The sequence below is a fragment of the Coturnix japonica genome, chromosome 9, assembly GCF_054131305.1.
Source record: "Coturnix japonica strain WE chromosome 9, WE-NBRP24, whole genome shotgun sequence".
Lineage (NCBI taxonomy): Eukaryota > Metazoa > Chordata > Aves > Galliformes > Phasianidae > Coturnix > Coturnix japonica.
The window spans coordinates 19,263,325-19,287,625 of record NC_140671.1 but is presented as its reverse complement, the minus strand read 5'-3'; the positions used below and the strand labels follow the sequence as shown (position 1 = coordinate 19,287,625).

The window sequence follows — 24,301 nt, the reverse complement described above, 5'->3', positions numbered from 1 at the left end:
CGGCTATTGAATAGCAGAGTTCTGGTTGCTTTACTGGACCACAGTATGATTGCTCTGTATGAATTCGAGTGGAGACTCTGGTCATGCCCATCAAATGCCTATGAATGGGAAGGGGTGAATGTGGGATTGTTTCCAGACCTGTCTACATCCTTGCAGAGGAGTTGGACCAAGTGACCTTTAAGGATCCTTTCCAACTCAAAAGGTTCTGTGATTCCACCTCTGTGTTTCACATTAATTGAGTAATGATTTGTAAAGCTGTTAGAAAACTGAAGGACTTTAGTACAGCTTTGGGAGCTGAGGACATAGAAGCATAACTTGCTAAATCAGCGTTTGCTTACAAGGATGCTCAGATGATACCTTTGATTGTTTTCTGTCCCTTTACTAGAGAGCCTGTGCTCTGACAGAGCTGCAAAAAACATCATGGCATCGTTGTGATTCCCTGTCAGATAGTGGCTTCCACTAAAGCAAATGTGTCAGGTTGATTTGTGACAGCAGCCTGAGATTGTGAACATTCACAGAAGGATAATTTTAAGACACATCATTGCTTTGTCCTTTTCTTTTATTCTCTATGCTTGGCAGGTGTCTACCTCTGTCTTCTTCCCTTGGCCCATCTGTGGATTTTGCTCAACACAGATGGGATTTTCAAACAATCTGCTGTCAAATTTGGTCTCTTCTGAGCATGTGTATACAGAGAGCTTTTGGAGACGTGTAACTAGGCCAAATGAGGGTGCTTTTTCATGGGAATGGCAAATAACGTATCTGATAGCAAGACAATTTTCTCTGCCAAATTGCTAGTCTGCTTTGCAACAGGGGTTCATTAGGCTCTGTCCATGAACTGTTTAGTAAGATTCTCTCTTAAAAAAAAAAGTTGGCATCGTATCTCTGCAGCTTCTGTGCATAACATCTCCATGCCTTTGCTTTGTTTTACAGACAGTCGTCCTTATGTCTTTCTGATGGCCCGTGTTCATCCTGGTGAAAGCAGCGCCAGCTGGGTGATGAAGGGGACCCTGGAGTTCCTTGTGAGCAGTGATCCCATTGCTGATCTCCTGAGGAAATGTTTCATTTTCAAGATTGTCCCCATGCTCAACCCTGATGGAGTCATCAATGGCAAGTGCGTTGTAGTAACATACTTATTGTGAATTTTCACTGGGTTTACCTGCAGGCTTTACTGCTGTATACTTAGCAGGCCTAGTCTTCAGTGTTTTGGGCCAGAATTCCTGTTGCCTTTTGCCTTGTGTTTTATTCATCCTGTGATCAGTCCTGTAAGGAGAATGTAAGTCCTGGATAAAGCCCAGTGTGCTGTCTCGTGTGCATCAGATATTCATGGTTCTGTACTGTGTGGGGCCGTAAGGTGTCCCAACTGACTGGGTGAAGTATTAGCGATAGCAGACAAACTGAATCTTACTTGCTGAATGGAAAGTTATCTATTCTGCCAAATCAGCAGGGCAAACTTTATCTGCAAGCTGATATATCTGGGAATAACTGGCTTTAATTAATGCTTTATATAACCTGAATGGGGGAAAGATGTAAGGATCTATTAAATGCTCGTATCTTTATGGAAATGTTTCCGTATAATGAAACTCCCTCCTTCTCCTATCTCCTTTACTCTGTTTCCTCCCACATGCTTCTGAAGAGATTCCAAGTCTTTCTGAGCTTATGAATATACCAGTTTCTTTTTGCATTCTTCAGAGCTGCCTTTACATTGCTCCTACCCACATAATCACTACAACCATTCATCTGGTTTCAGGTCAGGTTGTGCTGATCCGGTGCTGAAGAAACAGGGTAAAGACCTTAAGCAAATCTTGAGCTTATTTGGTCCTAATCTAATTCCTTTCTGTTGTGGTCTGGGCTTCAGCAGAGGGCAGCTTGGAGTGTTCTTAGCCTCTGGTCTGCGACTATGAGCATAGTTTTTTGTGTTCCTGTTCTCCCCAGGACATGAGTGTGTTGTAGTTTAGGCTGTTCAGGGGAGCTGGATGCTGCCCCCGAGTGTTGGAAGCTTCTGCTGGCACCAAATGTTTCCTTGATTCTTCCAGACAGCAGAAGCAAAAATGAAAGATTGTGGCTTTCTGTTTTTCCTTTCACTCTGCTTAATTAAAGTTTCCAGCAGATGGAGGGCTGGAGGGAATGTCTGACCTTTTTTCTCCAGCTGTCAGGAGTGAGCATAGCAGAGGAAGGGTCCTCAGGAGGGACAGTGTGGCTTTTGGTGACACCTGGAATGAAGGGTACTGTCTGAGCTCATATCACACAGGAACGTGTGGAGCTTCCACTGTAGTTCAACCTGGTGATGAGTAGGAAAGTTTGGTGTGGGATAGGAGCAGAGGTCCAAGGACTTGGCTATGGCTCTGTAGCTAAGCATGAAGCCTGGGGAAGGGAGAGAACCATTCCATCATGCTCCAATTTAAATGCTGTGCTGTGGGGCCTCCCATGGCTCTGTTGCTCTTGCTTCTTCCCATGTGCTTTTTCAGTGGACTGAGGTGTTCCTGCACAGAAAGAAAAGCTTCTTTTCTTGGCCTAGAGTTTATTGGCAGCTTTTTGGAGATGACTTTTAGTCCCTTGCTGCATGTGGAAGCACATGCAGGTTTCTTTGTCCATTAATGTTCTACTTCATCTAGGTTTAAGTGCTGTATTAAACTCTGTTGTCATTCAAATCACTGCCACAAAGGGAAGCTCTTTTTCCAGGAAAAGGGTCTGTAGGCCATTATTGACTGAGTAGCTGTAAACAGGTCCATACTACTTACTTTTAGGTCTCTGTAGCACATTTCAGGAAGCCACTTATTTGCCTTGAGATTTACAATCACGACTGAATGTGTCAAATCCACTGTTTATTTTGAATCATCACTCATTTCGAATCTTCATGCTTTGAAAGTGCATCTTCTGTACTACCCATCCATCCTTCTGTTATCTGGTATTAATCCTGCTCTAGTCTCGTTACCTCGGTATCTTTATATTTAAAAAAGGGTTGAATTCTTTTCTGTTGGCAGTTCTTTTGAAGCTCCTCACTCTCTCCCTCCTCCCCAGTCCTGTGTGCTGTGGTGTGCATAATGCTTCCCTGCCCGTCACAAAGATGAATGCCATCGCATGGTTACAAAGGATTTCTTCCAGCAGCCCAGCTGTGCCCCTTCCCCAGCTGACTCCCTGCTGCAGGCACAGCTCAGTGGAAGAGTGCTCATCCCAGCAGGATACCGTGCAATCACACTTCGAGAGCCTTGTGCAGCAACAAGACGATCAGGGCCTTGGTATTTGCTTTGGTTAATGTGATCTGAAAGTTGCATGCAGAGAATGTTCCTCTGTCACAGATATGATGGCAGTAATGTGATTATGCTCTGACTGTGTGTGGCTGAGCTAGGAAACAGCCTTCCCTTTCACTCCCTTTCACATCAGTCAGTACTATGAGGATTTATTCCTGTCTGTCAGTGATGGAGAGAGTTGAGTCCTGTTGCTGATGCTAAATGAAGGTAGTGGTGATGCAAGCATGTCTGTATGAGTAAGGCTGTCATCACATAAAAATAAAAATCACTACCCAATATCACATATAATTTGAGTTTGTTCAATCCAGAGAGTACTGATGAGCAGTTGTGTTCTGTGCGACTGTTCTCATGGAATCATTAAGGTTGGAAAAGAAGTCTGTCATCTGGTCCAACCGTCCGCCTACAACCAGTATTGCCCAGTAAACCGTGTCCTGAAGTACCACATCTCCATGTTTCTTTAAGGTCTCCAATGGATGGTGACTCCACCTCCCTGGGCAGCCTTTGCTCTGTCCTGAATAGCAGTCAGATGTAGGGTTTGTCAAATAAATTTCAGCTGATCTGGTAGTGGCTATATATTTTAATGTTAGACACTACTTTTTATTAAGTGCATCCTGTGTGTTGTCACACAGTAGTGTTTGACCACTGCTGGAAATGGGATGCTGCCTCTGATAGATGTATGGTCTGACCTGATATAGTTATTTGTGTGTTTTTTTTCTTCTTTACAAGTAAAAGTAGTCTTAATCTCCAAGAACGGTGCTATAAGATGGTCCAAAGTGACAGGCATTAAATTACTAAAGGGAAAGTGTCCTTGTAGGCTGATTATCTTGCGAAGGCTGTTCTGTGAAAACCCAAGGTATTGGTTGGTGTTCAGCTGACTGTTTTCTCTCATCCCTTTATCGTCTTTTTAAATTAAATCACGGATTAACAGGAAAGCTAGAGAAGGAATTCCATTCTACACAGCGGTGGAGAATCCATGAAGGAGCACAGCACTTTGATTAGGAAACTGCTGAGTTATACTGGGTGAGTGAGAGACCCGTGCTTTGTTCCTGGCTCTGCTGTTGATGAAGTATGTGACCTTGAGCATTTCCCCCTCCTTTTTTTTTCTTTCCCCTGAGTTTTCTTCCTGGGAGGATGAAATAATGACACACCACAACCTTCACACAGCTTGAAATGAGTGAAATATGTGTACCAGGAGCATTTTCTCTTCAATCTAGTTCTTCTGATTCATCCACTAAAACCAGGGTCAGGAAAGGAACTTGTAAAAGCTTATGACAGCACAAACAGTTCTGTTACAAAGAAATACCCAGCACTGTTGGCTGTTCACACTGTTCCACATAAGCTCATTACCACACAGTGGAGCAACAAGTTGCCTGTGCACCAACACTTCTCCATGCAGTTGTGTACCATCTTGTGACCTGCTTTTAGGCTGTCTTCTCTGTGCACATGCTACATACCCTTCTGTCAACAGCTTGTGTATGCAGCCATTCCTCAGTGTCTGCTCACACCTGCATATCTTCTGCACCCACGTACCTGGTGCTCCCATGTGTATGTTAGCAGTCACAACGTGGTAGTCAGCATTTTGTGGGGATTTTTTTGGCTGGACTTCTTCAGAGTCTGCAGTTTCATATAAATATTGCTATTTATTACCCCTGAATTTAGGGTTATTAATTATATCAGTATAACCTAATTTATATCACCATAAACAGCAATAATAAATAGTGCCAAATGCTAACGCGCAGTGCTTGCCAACCGTGCCCGTGTTTAATGAGTGCTTCCCCCCCACTTCCCAGAAGTATTAAATTAAAAATGATTCGGCCTTGCGATATGATTGATCAAACAAGAGGTGGAACTCCTAGATAAGTGCTTTTGTTTTAAAGAATATTTCATCTTCAGACTGCCCATGCACTGTCTATTATGAGCATCCACAGGTCTTGAACTGCCCAATCTCTCTCTTCCAAGTTCATGTCTCTCTCCTCCATTGCCACCTTCTTCCTTTTTCTTTACTCCCTTTCATGTTTCCTCTTTCTTCCCTTCTGTCTGCCCTTTTCTCGCTTTCCTTTCCCTACTGTTGAATCAAAGAAGCTTTTCAATGAGAGGAACTTGATGTGTTTTTGTAAATGAATTGAACCAATCAGTGGAGATGGGAGCCGGTGAGTCTATTTTGGTAAAGGAAGATTAATTTTTTTGGAAGCAGTGTGACTTCTTCGAAGGCATGGGGTAACCATAGTAGCTGTTAGGAAGAGGAAATCCTGATTTGCATTTTGGATTATAGCCATGGACTATTCTTTATCTGGTTTAAAAATACCCTGTTCCCTTCTGCACCTGCCTTCCCACAACACAGGCTGAGTAAGCTTTGCTGCTGCTTATAGGTAAGGCAGGTGAGCTGGGCTTTTTGTTTGTTTCTCTTTATTGATATTCACTCTCACTTTAGTCAGGCTGTTTGTTCCATCCTGTTTTACTTACAGGGCTTTGTTTATTGCGCCCTGGAATCCAGCAGAGAAAAGCTTTAACTCTGACAATTACAGAAATGGAGAGATAGAAACGTCCTCTGAAAGCCCTTTCAGAACACATTTCTATTGCATGCTCTCAGAAGGGAAACTATTAACTATTAATGTTTCCCACTTACTTTTTGAAACAAGGGCCTTTTTTTTTTTCTTTTCTTTTTTTTTTTGAAGGATACTTGTAGGAAGAACAGAAGCAAGCTAGTTCTTCTACCCAAAAGCATTATCTGTGTATATAACTTCTATTTCCTCCTATATTATTGTGCACTCTCCTGCACTGAGACATTTTGTTCTCCACGTAGTCAGAGGCAGAGCTGGACACAGACAGCAAACAAGCTAAGGGCCGCACTTGAGGACTCACTTGATGACCCAGAACTGCATCCTTGAGGATTAAATCTTGAAGTAGAGGCACACAAAGCCATGTGGCTGTAGACATCCCTCCTACTCTCCCTTCCCTTCTCTTGTTTGCTTCTCTCTGATCAGAGGGTTAAAGAGGAGTTGAATTCTCAGAATCTAGTCTTGCATATCTAAATGGATGCCATGCACTTTGCAAGCACAATTTAAGGGGTCTCTCCAGACTAGCTGATGTGTGATGCGTGCATTTCTTTAAGGATAGTGCCAACGGTAGTTGGGTAGATGCGTGTGGAAGAACATTTTTGCATAAGATTCAGTCCTTACTCATTTAGAATGGCTGTGCTCTGAGCTCTGTGTTATAAGGTGGTCTATTTGCAAGCGCTGACTCGGGACCTCAGAGCAGATGAAAATGCCATGTCTGAGGAATGCTTGTACTGCATCTGGAATGTGGCTCAGGGAAGTGCTATGAACTGTGGGTGAACTTTCTTTGAGTGCAGTAGATGGTTCTTATCTAAGTGCTGCTCTCTTGCCTCTGGTGTTGCCTCAGCTGTCCCCATAAAGAGGACAGTGATCTTGCACTGGTGGTGAGGCATAACTGGTGAAAATGTGCTTCTTGTTGGCCATCACGGTCTTCTCAGCAGGCCGTCCTGAGAATTTTGGGTGCTTGTTCTTTAGTTCTAGTGAAGAGGGTCTAAGACCACTTATACTTCTTCAAGGCAAGCAGCCTTATTGTTCCTGATAGTCTCAGCAGATTCCCTATAGCAGAAGCCCATGATTTGGAAGGTTAGATCTATAGGATGTGAGGTAATGGCCTCAATTTGCACCAGGGTAGGTTCAGGTTGGATATTAGGCAAAATTTCTTTTTAGAAGGAATGGTGGTGTGTTGGAACAGCTGCCCAGGGAGGTGGTGGAGTCACTGTCCCTTGAGGTGTGCAGGAACCGTGGAGATGTGGCGCTGAGGGATGTCACTGGGCATGGTGGGGATGGGCTGATAGCTTGGCTAAATGGTCTTTCCAACCTTAATGAGTCTATGATGCTATGAAATCTGGCTAGTACATGAACAACATAAGATAAAATATGGGTATGTGATTCTTTAAGTCTTTGCAGCTTCTCCCTTGGTGGACCCAGAACCAGAGTCTGATCCTCCACCAAACTCTTCTCAGTACATCAGTATGCTGTGGGAGATGACCCTATTTCAGACAAAGCCTTTGCCCTGTGCTAACATGGCAGTCCATCCTTGGCTCTCCTATGGTAAACCTCTGTTGGCACGCAGCTACACCCCAGGACTCCTGACAGCACTTCTAATGCAGTATTGTTTATTCCTTCCTTTATCAGCTGGAGCTGTTGGGCTCCCCTGAGTTATTAGATCTATTCGCTCATTGTCAGTGTTTCCTCCTTTGTAAATATGTCCCCATATGTCTCTGCTCCTGAGGAATATGCTTTCTTTTCTATTTACTGCTTTTCCCAGGCACCCACCTCCTCATTGCTCTATCCACCCAGTGGCCCAATAACAGCCACAGAGATAAATAAGCAACATAACTCTTCCTAGCTATTGTTGTTATTGTTGTTGTTGCCGCCCTGCATAGTAATACATATAATAACAAGGAAACAAATCTTATTACTAAAGTAATTACAATAAATAAAAAGCTGAGAAGGGAGATGAAGGAAGGGTCTGTCAGGGGAGTGATTGCAGTAGGGGTTTTTAAAATTTAATTTACTCGAGATGTTCTTTGCTGCTTTATTGATACCCTGCTGAGGGGGCTGCGACTAATTAGCAACCAGCTGTTGTTCTAACACACCCTCACCTAATTTATTGTTTCGTCAAGTCTCTAAAATAGGAGTCTGTCTGCTATCGTTGTCTGTGGGACTCGGCACCAGTCTCATGTCAGCAGTTGGTTTTATTGCTTGGTGCTTCTGTTTTCTGAAAGCTGAGTAGCTGAGACTTTGGGTGCTTTGCTGCCTTTCCTTTTATTTTCCAGCACTATCCATGCGCTTTCAGGAGGTCGGGCAGGAGAATACGCTCAGTCTCTTGAATTATAAGAGCTTGTCCCAGAGTCCAGAGGCCTGTTATTATAACAGGCCAACACAATGCTAGATTCTGGTAAATTGCCCAGAGGGCTGTGCCACTGTTTGTATGCCTTGGTAGAGACCAAAAAAGACCTCACAGAGGAGGTCTGGCATAGATAGGGCCAAGGGTTTCTTAATATGTAATGTCTATGATCTTGTTCTCTTGCTTGTCAATATCCTATGGAAGTGCTGTACTATTGTTTGCCTTTGGAGAAAACAGTATCATGTCTAAACATCCACAAAAACGAATTAGTTAATGGTCATTTTAAGAACAGGGGGGACCAAATGCATTGTCTCTTGTTTCTTTGGTCTTCCAGTCCCAAAAGCACGCACAGTGTTTGCTCTGAAACAGTAAAGGTTCCCCCCATGAGGTGCCTGCAGCTCCCTCGATGCTTTCATACCCAATCTGTTCAGATTAGTCAAGGTCACTTGGGAATTTCACTGCACTTGAAGATTACTTGATATGAGCTCAGTGATATTAATGTCTTGGACTACTAAACAATTCAGCTTTAAGCCTCAGAAATTATTCCATTTTATATGGCTACTACCTTGTATTTTCAAGGTAGCATGAATATTAGATATGAACACGATGTTCCGTGGGCTCAGAAAGGAATTATTTTTGTTCAGCATTCATGTCTAGTCTCCTGACTGACAACGGGAGTTCATAATCAGATGTCTGCGCTCCTTTGACAGTTCTAAGAGCCAGGAGGCTGATGTACAAAGCTAGCTTTTAGTAAAGTTAATGAGTTGATTGAATTATATTCTTATTTGCATTAGTTTGAGTGTGTATGATTATCTTTTGTTTGTTATTATGCTCATTTAAGTCCATTTGGTAATATATTATTCCCATAGCAATTGTGCCTGTGCTAGGCTCTGTGCAGACAGGCAAGGACCAGCTTGTCTCTTGTTAGGAGCTGATCCAATACTGGCACAGCGTTCTTTAGAATTGGCAAGAACAAAGAGGATACTGGGGTGCTGGCTAATGGATCTGTTGTGAAGGCTAATCCATTTTCTCATGATGTACTTTATGGAGGTGGAAGCTTTTGTAGTTACTGCTTTCCTTCACTGTTTCTTCTTAGGATGGGGGGGAGAATCTCACTGCCGTGACTTCTTCAGCCACCCAGGGAAGATTTGTGAGGTTCAGTATCATCAGTGAAGGGACTGGAGAACGCTGTAAGATGAGGGATTTCTTTATGCTTTCTTGAAATTGTCAGGATGCACCTGCAAACCCTGAACCCAGTTCACCCCATAGTTAAACACTACAATGAGATGTCACACAGATACTAACGAACTTGGATTTTGCATCTGATTCCTGGTTGTGGTAGGCATGGAGTACCGACATAAATGCTGAATTTACTGGGTAGAAGCTCATGTCATGAGTGCAAGGGCTAGTTTTGATCACTTATCTCAAGACCAACTCATCTTACCCAAGTTAATGCCTTTTGGAAGCTACAGATTCAGACTTGGAGTTGTTATTCATGGGATGGGAAAAAAGTCCACAAAATGAAATTGTAAAAACTTCACTTTTATAGATGCAATGAAGAATGTCCAATACTTTACTGCAATATCCACACTACCTGGAAAGCTGAAATTGCCTGGGAATGAAGGTTATTGTCTCTCATAATATACCTTCATATATTACTGTGTAATAAATCGAGCAGTATTTCTTTCACCCTGCAAACTGGACATCCCTGGAGTTCCAAGTGACGTTTCAAATTTTATACGACCATTCAGTCCCTTTTAAGTATTAAAACACATCATTTTTTGTGATATATGCTCAGAAGTTCTTTCTAAAAGCATATGAATAAAAAAACTTGGAGCTTAGTTATGCAAAGGTAGAGCTGCCTTACTGCGTGTTGGCTTTTAAATGTCTCTGTTTAGTTAGCTCGGTATTTTAGCTACTACTGTTCTTTAACATCTCTGTTTCTGTGTTTCTTTTCCGCTCTTCCCTGCCCTCTGTTTCATTTGAATAACAGATTCAATTGAATAACAGCTGGCAAAGTACAGTGGTAGGAGAGCAGATATGTGACTGCCTTGGGTTGGAGAAATGGGCTGGCAATTGGAAAATGGTGTTTTAAAAAATGGGACAAAGAGGCATAACAACAAAAATAAGCTTCATCTGGAAGCCTGTATTTTCAAAATTGCTTGTTCAAAAATGCACCCACAGAGGACCAGCTGAGGTTGAATAGTTCACCTGTGTACATGGTTCATATGATTGCACATGCAATTAGGGTAATTACACGGGCAAATTTTACCCCAGTAGTTTGAGCAAATTGTCACCTTAATTTCTGAAACCAGCTGCATGTCCCAGGGAAGCAGCAAGAGAATGAAAAACAGAAAATTAAGTTGATGCTGGAATGACAAAGAGTGGGAAATCAAAACCTCTCCTGTGACCTGAAAGACAGCACTGCTGGGAGTCAGGGAAAAAAAAGTCAGCCACACTTCTAATGCTGTAAAGCGTTGGAGTCTTAAAGGGATAGAAAAATGAAGAGCTTTTTGAAGTCATCTGGCCCAGAATTTGAGCTGGAGGAAACAATATGAAACAAAAAGAAGAGGGTGAGATGGGCAGCAAAGGGGGCTTCAGTAATGATGACCTTGTGTCTGTATGCACTGTAGAACTACGAAGTTGGTATTTGAACACACCCCAGCTCGGTGATGTTGTGATCCTGTTAGGAACCTTCAGATTAGCACGGTGATACTTCATTGCATGGGAATAGTGATTATTTTGGCATTAAGTTGCTGTAGAGATCTTGCTGTGTTCAGAGCTCAGCCACTCTTCCTTGTACTGTTAGAACTGGCTTGTAAATTCCACAGGTGGATGTGTCCCTGTACGAGGTGCTTAAATATTCCATTACATTCGATAGAGCCTCTTCTGCGTTGTTTGCTTGAGGAAGTAGAGCACAGTGAGGAAGTGGTAGTGGACAATACAGTCTAGATCCTAAACCACCTTTTGGGTCGCTTTGATTTGTCTCCAAAAATGATAAGTACTTAAGGTATAGTTATTATAGTTGAAGAAGTCCTATTACTCCTACTCCTGTAAAGTTATTATGCAGTGACAACGTTCTGGGTGAGTACAGGGGTTCTTTCTATGTATATCACATGGCATCTCAGATGGTAATGTTTCTTTATCTCCCATATCTCTAATTTTTCTCCCCTACATGTTCAGAAGCTCAGCTTTTGATTAAAAAAAATCTATCCTCCATTTAAGGGGCACCTGGTCCCACTGAGCACCATCTAAAGCAAAACTTGCTTCCCAGGTCTATCTCTGGTCTGTGACGTTTCTACCAGTAGATAACAATGATAACAGTAATGTAAACTTTGAGGAACATTTTGCATATTCATTGTCTGGTAGTTTAAAGGCTTTTGTATTTTTTTTTAATGTAATTTAAAATATACATTAAAATTTTAAATTATATTAAAAAAAAAAAAAAAGATTTAAAAAAAAGTGTCTATTTTTCTGTCATCCCCCAAATGGTTATGACACATAAGAGGATGTAAAGTGCAGAGCAGCTGAACAATCATAAACTATTTTAATACCACTTAAAAATGAGAAGAAGCAGGAAAAGAGGTTTGGGTATTAATGAAGTTTATTGCACTCGTCTGTCACTTCTACAGAGCATGATTGGGGTTTTAAATCCTTGCTCCAGTGACGTGGAAAAAAACGTGGTGGTCTTTCATCCAAGTCCCTTATAGATGTTATTCTGTCACAGAAATCTCTAGTACCACATTTGAGCTCACGGTGAATTCTATGCTCCAGTGGATGTAATGTTAAGCAAAGCAGTTCTGGATTATATTTGTGGTAGCAGAGCTGTAAAGCAGAGCCTGAAAGTGAAGTCAAGAGTTATAGGAGATTATGGCTGTTACATTTTATTTGAACTTTTTTAGGTGATTCAAGGTAAGCTCCTTGGATTTAGGCTGAGATATCTGGGGAGTCAAGGCTGGAAAGACAGGCCATACTCTGTGGGTTAAACCATTTGCAAGGAATACCCAAACCTCTTTCTAGTTGACCTGTTTAGTGTCTCACTATAAACATATATTAACATTCAGTGTAGAAAGCTCACTGCTGAAGGCAGCAGAGGGGTGACTGTTCCCCACCCCCTCCAAAACATGTCAGGGAAGAAAGCTTGCTTTGGAAGACCTCCATGCCTGGGTGATGCATTGCATGTTTTTGTGTGTGTGCTAGTTTTCAAGTGAAGAGCACCAAAGAACTGCACTAACTGAATTAGCTGTAATTTGTCTCTTTCTGTGATGTGCAGGTGAGGGCACCCTTGAACTGTTCTAGTTCTCTGTCTATCTTTAGACTGATTCGAGCAGCACAGGATCTCATCAAGCATGTAGTCTGTTCAGAGGCAGTGGCTTTGAGCCTCCCAACTCATAATACTAATACAACTGGGAATCTAAATAAAAAGGAGAATGTTAAGAAAAAGTCTCTGTTGCTGTAAGCAGAAATAATCAGAATCAAGTCTATCTTTCCATTATGTGGTTTCTTACAGAAACAAAAGCCCAGCTCGGGGCTGTTACTTATAATGAACTGGTTTGGCCAGTGTTCGTGCCTTTCCCTTTTTTTTGTTGCCATGTGTCAATTCTGACTGTGTGTACTGCTATGACAGCAATTTATTTCTTATATCTTTTGTCCCAAAGGGTGTCAAAGAGCCATAACAAAACTGTATGTACTTTAATGTCAGGCATTGCTTAGTGTGCTACCTTTGGGCTGCTACAGAGTAGTTCTTTATAACCTCTGAACCTGTTGCCTATGAATACAGGACGTTGCTGGATTTAAGCCATCGGGCAAAAGTCACAGCAACTGGGTGTGCAGCAGTTATTGTGAGCTACAGAGTGACTGAAAGAAATCCCTTAGATGCAATCAGACAGTGTCCGTATTCTGTTTTTGTTTTCCCCCAGCATTTTATCCATCTTTGAGAAACACCTGGCAGCTCTGAAACCACAATTGTACTTGCATGATCTCAAGTGGAATGGCTGGTCCCTAAACAGCATGTGTCTACCAAGCACTATGTCTCCACAAACTACCTGCAGGGCATGGTTTCTTGCTTAAGCCTGATGTGAGCTTAAATAAGGAGTTTGCTTTGAGGTTTGCCAAGAAGCGTTCTTTGTGTGTAAATGTGTATGCAGCCATAGAGTAATGGAGACCATTTTGACACAGGCTATCAGGATTGAAAGGCTGCAGTTTTGCTTGGAGGTTACGTATACGTTTTTATATGCAATTAGTTAAGTTGGGGTTTAGGCATTTAAATGGCCATTTGTGCTCTCACTTTTGAATATTATGCTCATCCTTTGAGAATGAGCTTGTGCAAATTAGGCATGAAAATAAGCATACGTTTTGTGTGCTGTACTGTCAGCATTTTGCTGTATTTGGTAATAAACTCGTATTGATTTATCAGGTTTTTTTTTCCCTCTCTTGATATTTCTGCTGTAATCTGAAGAATGTGAGCTGGTGGCTACAAAGCAGCAGTACAGCAGTGTTTTCCTTTTCCTAGTGACTGACTCCTTTAATTGTTCCTGTAGCATAAGCTCATATTTCCATCTAACTCTTATTTAGGATACTCTCATGGTGAGTTGGAATTCATCCCTGCTTTGCCTTGTGGTTGAGTAGTGACCAAGACTTGCCCCTAGCTGATTTATCCTTCTTTTATCTTCTTTCCCTTCATACCCACACAAAAAAAGTCTGTCTGTGTACCGAACTGTGAAATACATGGGAATACAGAATTGATATTGTTGGTTCAGAGCTCCATCCTGGAAGCTTCAGAGAAAAAACTGCTTACAGGGGGATGAAGGCCTTTGAAGGGCTTATTAGTGACTTGGCCTATGGGCTTCCTGGGGGCTTGCTAGACTCTGCTGTATCACAACTTTAATGTCTCCACATAAAGTTATCTACTGTGAATACTTAATAAGGGGGATGAAAAGATCAGATCAGTTGATGAAAAGAACAGTTCGAGCTGATGCTAAGTTGCTGCCCCAAAACCTTGAGGATACTGAAATTTGCAATGAAATTTGGAACCTTTGAGTCAGCTGACTTATGATCCATTGTAGCATAATAATATACACTGTTGTTTAATATACCTTCCATGATTCTACTGTTAGAGTAGGCATCAAGACATGAGAGCAGCATTGTGAGTGCCACAAAGGGTAAGAATTTTGTCAGTTAATGTTCATTGAGGAAGAAATTAATCTTTGGTTCTTTCACATTAATAATCCTATTAAGGGTTGGCTTAATGAAGTTTTACTGACTAATTTTCGAGCTGTAATTTGCCTGTGATTCTTTTGAAAATTTTTTAATGAAATGGAAATTTACATAGACTGCACAACAATAACCTAATGAAGTGGCAAATCATATTTTAAAATCACTTGTGATTCCAAATGGCATCTTAATTCTTGGAATTGAAGACCATTCACACTGAGAGGTTCTGAATCATTGAAAGTAAGATGGAGCTTTTTCTAACCCAGGAAATGCTAACGAGTACAAAATGAGTCTGTGAAATGGTTCATGCAAGCTTGGACCAGTTCTGTGTGTTGCTGAAAGAAAATGAAATAGAGAAGATCTGAAAGGAAGCCCTCATCTTCTTGAATGAATGCTATGGAGAGTCTGTGCTTGGGTAGCACAAACATGATACTGCCAGTGAATGCAGCCAGTACCGAGATGGGGCTGCATTCCTACAGACTAATGGCAAAAGAGCCTGGATGGATCATGGTCTGATTGTCATCTCTTAACACTTGAGAGGGAGCGCAAAGAGTGATGAATGTATGTGAGTGTTACAGAGAGCAGAGCTGAGGCCCCAGCAGTGGCTCCAGTCTCCTCTTATGTTTTCACAAATCACCTGGGAACTGACTCAGTGAAATTTTTCATTATAGAGTGATTTCTGATTACTGTAGGTAGCCCAAAACAGGGCCTACTGGGTAATCTCTAGAGGCTTTCCTGGGTGTTTTAACTCCATTCCTTGCCCTTGAAGAGCTGAGATATGCCTCCATTAAGCAGCCGAGTTCAGGAGCTTATCTGCATTGCTTTAAGCTTTCTAGTTTCGCATCAGCCCATTAGAGAACCTCTTTCCTGGGTTGGAAAGGAGAAGGAATTCTTTAGATCTGCCAGTATTTTTCTAATACCTGATGCTCATAGGCTGCTCTTTTTACACTTTAAAATGTCACATTGGATTCCTGATGGAACTGGAGATTTTTATCTTCCTCTTTTCTGCCAGACCTGACATTTTTCTGGTTTTCTTCTACACTGAAGGCTTAATTTCTCACATGTGTGAGACAGAGTGAAAATTAAACAAACAAGCTGGCAGATAGATAGAATGGTTCTTCATGTCTGGAAAGCTGCAATGAGCTGTGACTTAGGAATTACAATGCTTCATATTCAAACTTTTCTTTTTGATGCATTGGGGTGGCACAAGAGCTGACAGTGACATATGGAGAAGGCCCTGTTAGGAGGATTGAGGCTGTTATGTGATAAATGACACAGTATGTCAAAGGACTTCTATTATCCATCATGCTGGCTTCCTCTGAACACGGTCTCAATGAAAAGAGAAGTAGCTGCACGTACAACTGGGGGATGCTGTAATAGGGTCAGTGGTATGCTCCAGAGAAAATAAGAAAGCTGGCAAGTACATGTTTGCGTGGGAATTGATGACTCTGGAGCTTTGAGTTCAGAATTTTCAAGTCAAATTTAATTCAAATATCTGAGGTATCCCCACTGTACATTTGTGTCAAGGATGAGCCCTACCTTCAAAAGAAGCTTTCTCAAAGCTCGCTCACGTATTCAGAAGGCTTCAAAAACCCACCAAGTTTTCAGTGTTGAGAAGCTAAGCTTTCTTAGGAAAAAAAAAGAAAGCTATTTATTATCAAGTTCTGGACTGATGGCATGATTCTGGCTGCTAATAAATCCCCAGAGTTCTCTTATTGCGTTTTTTTAACCTCTGTTGACTGCTTTGACTCTGAAATGCAGTGGAGTAAAAGTTGTGATCTGCGCTTTCCTATATGCAGGAGACATGTAAGTACTGTTGCCCTTATAAATACAAGGGATAAAAAGTACTGCTGACGGAACAAGACTTTGTCTCTCGTGACCTGATACAGAAATATCCTCTGTAAGGCGCCTTCCACCCTTCTTGACCATACAAGTTAAGAATCAGAGCAGGCTTTCACAGCTCTGTGCCTCACACTGGTGGAGAGTCTGTCAACATTTTCCTCTCTCTCATCACCCTTAACCCAACAGTGCCTCCTTGTTTGTATAATCTATGTCAGAATGACGCACGAACTGGGGGCTGTTCAAGAGAAGCGAGGAATGTATGGCACGGCACAGGCACTCATCCTTTTCAACCTCCTTTAGACCATCTCTTTTTGCAGTACCCATAATAGCTGTTTTTTTCCCTGCTTGATTAATGGACCCTCAATAGCTATGTAGTCTATAAACCCAGACAAGACAAGTAGCCTGTCTCTTTTGATCCCTGCACCCTAATCGCCTGATTTTGACTCCGCTTAAGTGGTGTTTATGTGCCCACATGAGCGGTAGTAATTGGTGCAGAATATCAAATGTCACTATTTGACATTTCATTCGTAACAGTAGTATTTAAAGTAAAGGCTTTAACTTGATGATTCATCAGTAGCCAGTGTCAAATGATCTGGGACGGTCGGTATTTTAAAAGTGTCAATCAACAGATGGATCACTCTGGAGATAATTTAATCAGAGCCCATCAGTGAACTGGCCTTAAAAAACAATCCTTCAGGATTATTGTCACAGCCGTATTGTTTAGAAGATGAGAGCGGTGCTTCCTTGGGAGCAGGCTTGGTAGCAGAGTGGCTCCTTCCATAGCTCCTCTAACAAGCCTGTTTCCTGAGAGGATGGAGTTGCAACTTCCTCAGTTGACTCTGCCCTGTAGTTAAATACAGGACTTCAGGCTCTGTTGCTGTTGAGCTGAAAGCTCTGCTTCTTCAGAACAAAATCTGCAAAACACAAACCAGCCTAAATATATAGATAACTTCACCCCCTCCAACTCCTAGCACTGCTGTGCTCTGTTTTATTTGACAGTACAGCTTTTTCTTCACCAACTCTTCATGTGATGAGACGCTTATTTCAGCTGTTGACCCCTATCAGTGACCCCTCACTGGGAGATCAGGTGTAGAGAACCGGGCTATTATCTACCTTCCACTCCTGTGTTTCTAATCAAAGCAGCCGATTTTGCTAATGCATACAGCTGAAGTCACAGTTAGGAAGACCTGGCTGAGTACAGAGAAAAGAAGTGCTTGGAACGGTAGAGCAAGGGGTAAGAAATCCTAAGAGTAAGAAAAATCAAGCTGGGAGAAAAGATGAACAAGCAAAGCAGGGAGAAATGTTAAATTCAGTTTCATATAGAATGTACAGCCATGGCAATCAGTTCGTGGAGTGAGGCAGAGCATCACCCTCCATGCACCTGTCCATCCATGTTCCTTTAGCTTTCATACTCACTGAGGTGTCAGCAGCACGCAAGCGTTGTATTAGATTTTCAGTTTATATATTTAAGATAAAGCAGGTTAAAAAAATGAAATCCAGAGCGGATCTGAGAGGGTTTAGTCCAGGTGAAACACATACTATGCTCTTCTGACCCAGGCATTGAATTCTTTGACATCTCAGATGCACAGAGTTCTGAGCCCCAATGCATTGGGTTCACAGAAGAGGAGATGGCAGGACTGTCACTTAGCATCTTCTGTTTCAGAACTTACGGTCCGTGCTACTACTGGCAATCACTGTTTACGGTTATTACCTGTAACCAGGTAAACCTTGTTAGAAAGGGCAGTGATGCTTGATAATGTATCAGGCATTGCTGCTGTTCCCTTCCTTGCAGTATTAGCATTGGTTCAATCATTTGAAACTCAGTTCCTTTTCACCATGATGTAGAGCTGTTACTGTTGTCACGTTTGAATGTTTTAACTGCACTTCAGTAATAGGCGAGTGATCCCAGTATCTTATAACCTGGCAGAGCAGGTTGTCAATGGTTTACAATCAGAAATGATTGGCTGGCAGCCCAGGCTGGAAACTGACACTGCCTTTATCTGCCATGGTCTTTGATTTTCATTTTTTTTTTTTCTGGTTTGAAGGTCCTGTAGTCTGTAATTGCTTTTTTTGGGCTGATAAGGTTGTATTGTTAGCCATGAATTTGAGACCAGCTGTTGTCTTCAGTAGTTGGATGTTTCACTGCCTGAGTTATAATTATAGTCCATAAATTGTGTTAGAATACTTGGTAGCAAGGAGCATACTGAAAATGAGATTCTTTTCAATATTTGTGTCACTTTGCAGAAGACAGAGAAAGAAGTATTGTCAAAGGACAAGTGTGTGCTGTTTTTCTTATCTTTCTGGGGCTTTGAGGTGAACGAGAGTTTGTCTGGCATTTTCTCTTGGATTGTACTCGGATAAGCATGTGGCACTACTTGGATTTACAGCATGAACTTTAAGCCAGAACCACCATGCTGCAGAAACTTCACAGCCATAGGAGTGCAGTGTGAATATCTTTTCCACTGAAAGACCCGATTCCTTGTTTGTAACCCTGCAGTGAAGCTGATGGAAGAAGCTCTAAGCAAAGTGCTGGCTCTCTATGTGTAAACAAAACAGCACTGAGAAATCCCCCAAGGTCCAAGCTGTTGGTTTTTCTTATGATTTATACCTTCTCAGTTATGTGAATAGAAACGTAAATATTTACCCTATGTTTGATCGTTTTCTTCACTATCTCAGCATACATTTTCTTTCCTTGAGGTGCCCCCAAAGGGAGTGAAATCCCAATTTCTTTGCAGTTCAGAGTCTCTTTTATTTTTGTCTTTTATTTCTTAGCAGAAGTCTTTCTTTCTGTTTGCACTTCAGCTTCTGCCCTTTGTGTGCTGCTTTCCTGCTCTTCCTTTTTCACTCATTTTTTGTTTTGCTAATCCACTGAGATTATTGAAGCATCACATGTCGTTACTGGTAGGTACTGTCCAGAACTCTTTCCAACCCTTTACTTTGTTCTTTGCCAAATATAGCTCGATATTGGCCTATGGTCACAGTTTTATCTCTATGGAATCCATCCATGCTGTCAACTATAGAATCTCTGTCCTAGTAGTTCTTTAATATTTGGAAAATAATTCATCTTCATTCCTATTCAATGCAATGGACTGTATCGTATTTCTTGAGTAGCTTTGTTCCCCATTGGCCTATTCTGTTACAATATTTTCCCTATTACTTATGTAGGACTGTTTTATATTAAATAATAGAGAGCGTTAAGTGGTTTTGTTATTAGTGTTCAGAAATCGTTAGTGTAGCTTATGCTCTCCTCAGACCCGAGTTTAGAAGATATAATCTGTAGTTTTCATTGCTGTGGCAGTTTCCCTTCATCAGCAAGGAAAAAACAAGTGGTGCTTGTAAATTCTCTGTCTAATAATTCAGTGATTACGATATTAGTAACATGTTGTGCAAAACAGGTGGTGGTGGGAGGAAGAACTAGAAGAGAAGAGAAACTGTCAGTCTTGAAAACGGCAGTAGATTTCTTTGTTTCTCCTCCTTGAAACTCATTTGGTTAAGTGAAGTGGGATTGGGTTTGATCGCTTGTTTGAAAAATCACGTTAAATAATCCATTTATCTGCGGGATGTGTGGAAAGGCCTCTGGATTCCATGACTTACTGTAAAGAGCTGTGGGGTTTCACTCTTGGCAACTGCATTTGATGCCACTCATCCCAAATAGGTAAAACGTACCTCAGTGGGGTAGGAAAAGATCTTGATATCATTTAAAAGCCACACTGTGGGGTTTATTTAGATAAAATTAACCAGTATATGCCTTTTTTTTTTCCCCTCTTTCTTTCTATTTTTTCTTCCAGTCGTGCGATATGAATAAAACATTTGCCTGTGTGGAGCTGATTGTAACGCAGTGTTCCTATTGCTTCCAGTAGGGATTTGAGAAGGAAGTTGCTTTTCATATACAGTCCTATCTGGTGGTTAAAAAGATAAACGTCTGGTAGGGAAGATGAATTGTTTCCATATATTTTTCGGTTATATTTCTTAATGGGGCACATTTAAGAAAGAGATGATTGTGTTTATGTAGAATGATGTGTGTCCTATCTGTGGTACATCCAGGTGTTTGAAGGTCATTGATGGATCAACCCCCTAAATGTGAGGCTTCTCTTTGAGCAATACTTTTCACAGTCCATAAGCGTTTCTTCACTGTGGCTTTGAAGTGTACTGAAGATGGTTATTGTTGTTGGAAAGAAGGCATCTTTTCTTTAAAAACGTACAATGTAATGGAAGTTGAAAGGAAGGTAGAAAAGCACAGTGAGGAATTGACAGGCAGCTCTATCTATCACATGACAGTTGTACTCTAACAGGACAAAAGTTGACATTTGCTACAGTCATATTCAATAGGCGACACTGAGTGTCAATATGGAGCTCTGGGCAGTCGTTATAATGGCTATGAGTGGTAAGGGAGAATGACATTTTTGATCTGTTTACTGAGATCATCTTATATCCAGAAACTGAAGGAATAAGAATCTCTACGACTTGGCTCTAAGTAATTTATTTTCATTTGCTCCTCTTATTAATAGAAATCACTTCTTTTAACATGCACCATAATGCATTGAATGACAACAGTGATATCTTTGGCAGATTCTGAGCCTACAAATGTACTGGAAATGCGTGTTCTGCTGGAAAATCAGACAAAATAGGAAGATACTGAGTTGGTGAACTTTCTTGTTTGCGTTGTTACAGGAAATGATTAAGGAAAACCAACTGATGGCCTTTTGAGTCGCATTCTGTGAAGCATCTCTAGTGCCATCAGCATGATGGGGAAATTAGTCAATAAAGGGGCAGTGGCTTATGGTTGCATTCTGCTTCCCCTGCATTCTGCTGTAGATCTACCATTGCTCTGCTGTAGTAAGTGAAATTAGTTTGCAGGCTGGTAGCGTTACTGGTAGTGTAACCCAATTGTGGTGTGTAAATTCCCCCATTTCCTTTTTTATCTTCCTTAAGAAACTGTAAACTTTGTCAACCAGTCAGAATCTCTCAGTGAAACATCTGGCTGAAACAACTGCTAGCAGATAAAACAAAAACTTCATCACTGCTAAAAACAAGTAGCAAATGTTGTGTATGTGAGGATAGTGATGATAAGGGACCATTTCCTTTGGGAACAACAGAAATGAGGGATGTACCGATGCTTTCTTGCCATTCCAACTTTTGCTAGGACCTGATGTGTACACAAGTGTGCTCTGTTAGAGGATATTAGAGGATATATATTTGCTGTTCAGGAAACCTTCTCTGATAATCTGGCTTAGCCCAAGCCTGGGGTGAGTTTCCCTGCTCCATTTTTTGTTTGTGCTGATGCTTTTTTGACTCAGGGTAAATGGCAGATGAACTGACCCTTCCACTCTATGGCACTATGGTTTTGGTTGTGCATGAGTCATCTACTGGTATTCAGTACTTGGTGGGATGTGACCAGAGTCCTTCCTTACAGTGCTAGCTGATTTTTAGCCCAGGTTAAGTATCCATTAAAATGTAGCCCATGATCTCATGCATAAATGCAAGGCACATCTTCTCCAAATGTAGTGTGGATATTTTCTGTGTGGACATTCTGAGTGTAGTTTGAAACATAGATAAGTGATCAGGTTAATGGAGCAGCAAAGGGATATTTGCAGTTGCAAGCAGAGAGCTAGATAATAATAATAAATCAGTAAGAAACTAAAATTCAAACATCTCTCTTCTTTGATTGCCATTAAGGGATTGTGGCCATTCAATCAGTGGATATACTTTGCATTTGATGAAATCCTGGGATGTGCGTGTAAATAATACTTTGAAAACGTAGTTGACTAAACTACAACTTAAAAGACACATGATTTGACTGTACTGATTTCTATTATTCCTTTGTTCAAATGGCATCTCCCATATTACTGCTGCAGCAAAGCTCTCTCTTCAGAGAGCTTGTCAGTGGTATCATTGCTTCGAGTGCCTCAAGGGTTCTTCTCCTTGCTCTTCCCTTTGCCAACTTTCAGTCACATCTATGACCTCAGCAGGAATGTTATTTGAAGCAATGGCAGTGCTTCAGTTCTTCTAACAACCCTCTGCTAAATCATTTCCCTGAACTCAAAATGGCAATGCATCTGAACCACCGATGGACTTAGTGAAGGGAAAGTATGGGAGAGTTGGGAAGGGCTCAGCCAGATGCCACAGTGAAGCAAAGCTATTGAATATGTGATCATGCAAAAGTATCTTAGCTTCTTCCACCTTTGCCAGCATCTTCAGATGGAATTATCTTAGACGTAAGCTAGATGAAGGAGGTGCATGCACCCTAAAGGGTATATTCAGAAGTATTTCTCATCAAGTATGACATAATATTGAGGAAGAAGACATAAGTCTGTACTTTTGCATGTAACTGTCAGGCTGTTAATTTGTCCCTAGTATCTGTGAACCATCCAACACAGCTACTCTTTTAGACAGCAATCAGTACTCAATGCCACATAGACAGGAAAACCCTAACAGATAAACAAGAGAAAAAGGCACCTGCTTGTTCTGTATTCATTGGAAACTTGCTCAAAGTTGGAGTCATGAGGATTTCCTCTGAGATGTGTCTACTCTGAAATTCAGCTGTTATCTTTCTGTTTGAAACCATTATGCTTAGGAGGTCACCTCATCACCTCTTCCAGTGGCGTAAAACCACGTTCTTGTGATATCTTCCAAGCAAGTCCTATTCACCTGACTGAGCTGGGAAGCGCTAGAATGAAATAATGCTCAGCAGTTTTGAACCATTCCAACACCCACAAAATTTGTGTTTTCCTAACGTTTGCACACAATTGCAGTTACTGCCTTTTTTGCGAGGCAGCAGCTGGGGGCTGAGAGCAGGCAGCTGCAGCCTGCCACAGCCACCGCTGGAGTGCCTGCACATATAAAAATGATGGAACATCCAGCCCCGCAGTTCCTTAATTGCAGCTGGGATTTTGCAGCTGTGGAGTCATACCATGAGAAATACATTCAGTGCTGCCATTCAATGAGCATAATTTTGGGGCCAACAGATTTGCTGTGTGAGAAACGAGCTCTATAAGGCCTAGTTCTTCCTCTTTCTTTTTACCTTGTTGCTATCTGTGTTAGCTTTCTGTTCCTGGTATTTTGCAGCACTCAGGGCTAGAGATAAGCGTCTATCACGCTATCCACCACTAAGGAACTGCTGCTCAGACTGTGAGGAGGTTAAAAAAGTGTTACACCTTAAGAAGAATTAAAGATATTTAGCATTTCACAGCACTATATAGCACTATTAATTATATATATTTGGAATTAAGTTGTTCAAGAAAGGTGGAAGGCTGAAGTTTTTTTCTAGGTCTTCTGCTTCAGGCAATCAATGACTTTGCTTACAAATACACTATAAAGATAAGAAGCTGAGAAAGCACTAATTTACCTAAATTCAAACAGTAACAGCTGAACTACGTTGTTTATATATATAGGAGAAAGATAACTTAGATCTTAAGGTCTTTCCTTTGTTGGTGTTTATTCCTCAGTGTTTTTACAGCCACGGTCAAAATAATTTGCAACATTTATTCCAGTTGATCAGAATGGCCTACTTGAATTTGCACATTGATTTTTGTAGAGGATATTTCTATGAGCTTATCGGTATTGATTAAATGTTATGCAGCTGAGTCTTTAATCTCTCCTGGGTCTGAGAGGGGCGGGATAGCTCAAAGTACAAGGAGTCCTGGAGAAATTCAGAAAAGAAAAACACTATCAGATAACATCAGAAATATTCCAGAGCCTCGTTAGCCTTCCTGCCTCTATTTATGATTCTAAGCACATGGCGTGTTTCTGTTTCAAATCCATCTTCAAACAGAGAATTTTATTCCCCTGTACTTCCCTTCCATGTCATTCTGTGGATAGAAATGCTATGGATGCCCTCCACTGAAAAATATGGTTGGAAGTTGCGTCTAAGGTTGTTTCTTTGCAGTGATGAAATATTGGTCTTTAGAAGGCAGTTTTGAAGCTCTTTTGGTTTAAAGTTGGTGCTTAGCACAATTTCTCCTTCGTGGCATAAGTAGTATTGCCCTGTATGATGCACTTAGCAATAAATCAGTACTGTTATTCACCTGTTAGGTCTGGAAGGTCCATCAAGAATTAAAACATAGAATCATGGGCAAACCCTGCTTTACCCATGA

General features: G+C 41.3%; 1 protein-coding gene across 1 annotated transcript in view; it reads left to right on the top strand.

The window, feature by feature from the left end:
* Positions 1-938: 938 nt before the first annotated feature.
* Positions 939-24,301, top strand: part of LOC146759746 (cytosolic carboxypeptidase 4-like) — a 94,556-nt gene continuing 71,193 nt past the window's right edge. Inside the window, exon 1 of the mRNA XM_085509642.1 lies at positions 939-1,111. Within this exon, the coding sequence (XP_085365768.1) occupies positions 954-1,111 (158 nt within the window). The 5' untranslated portion in view covers positions 939-953. The remainder of the gene's footprint in view (positions 1,112-24,301) is intronic.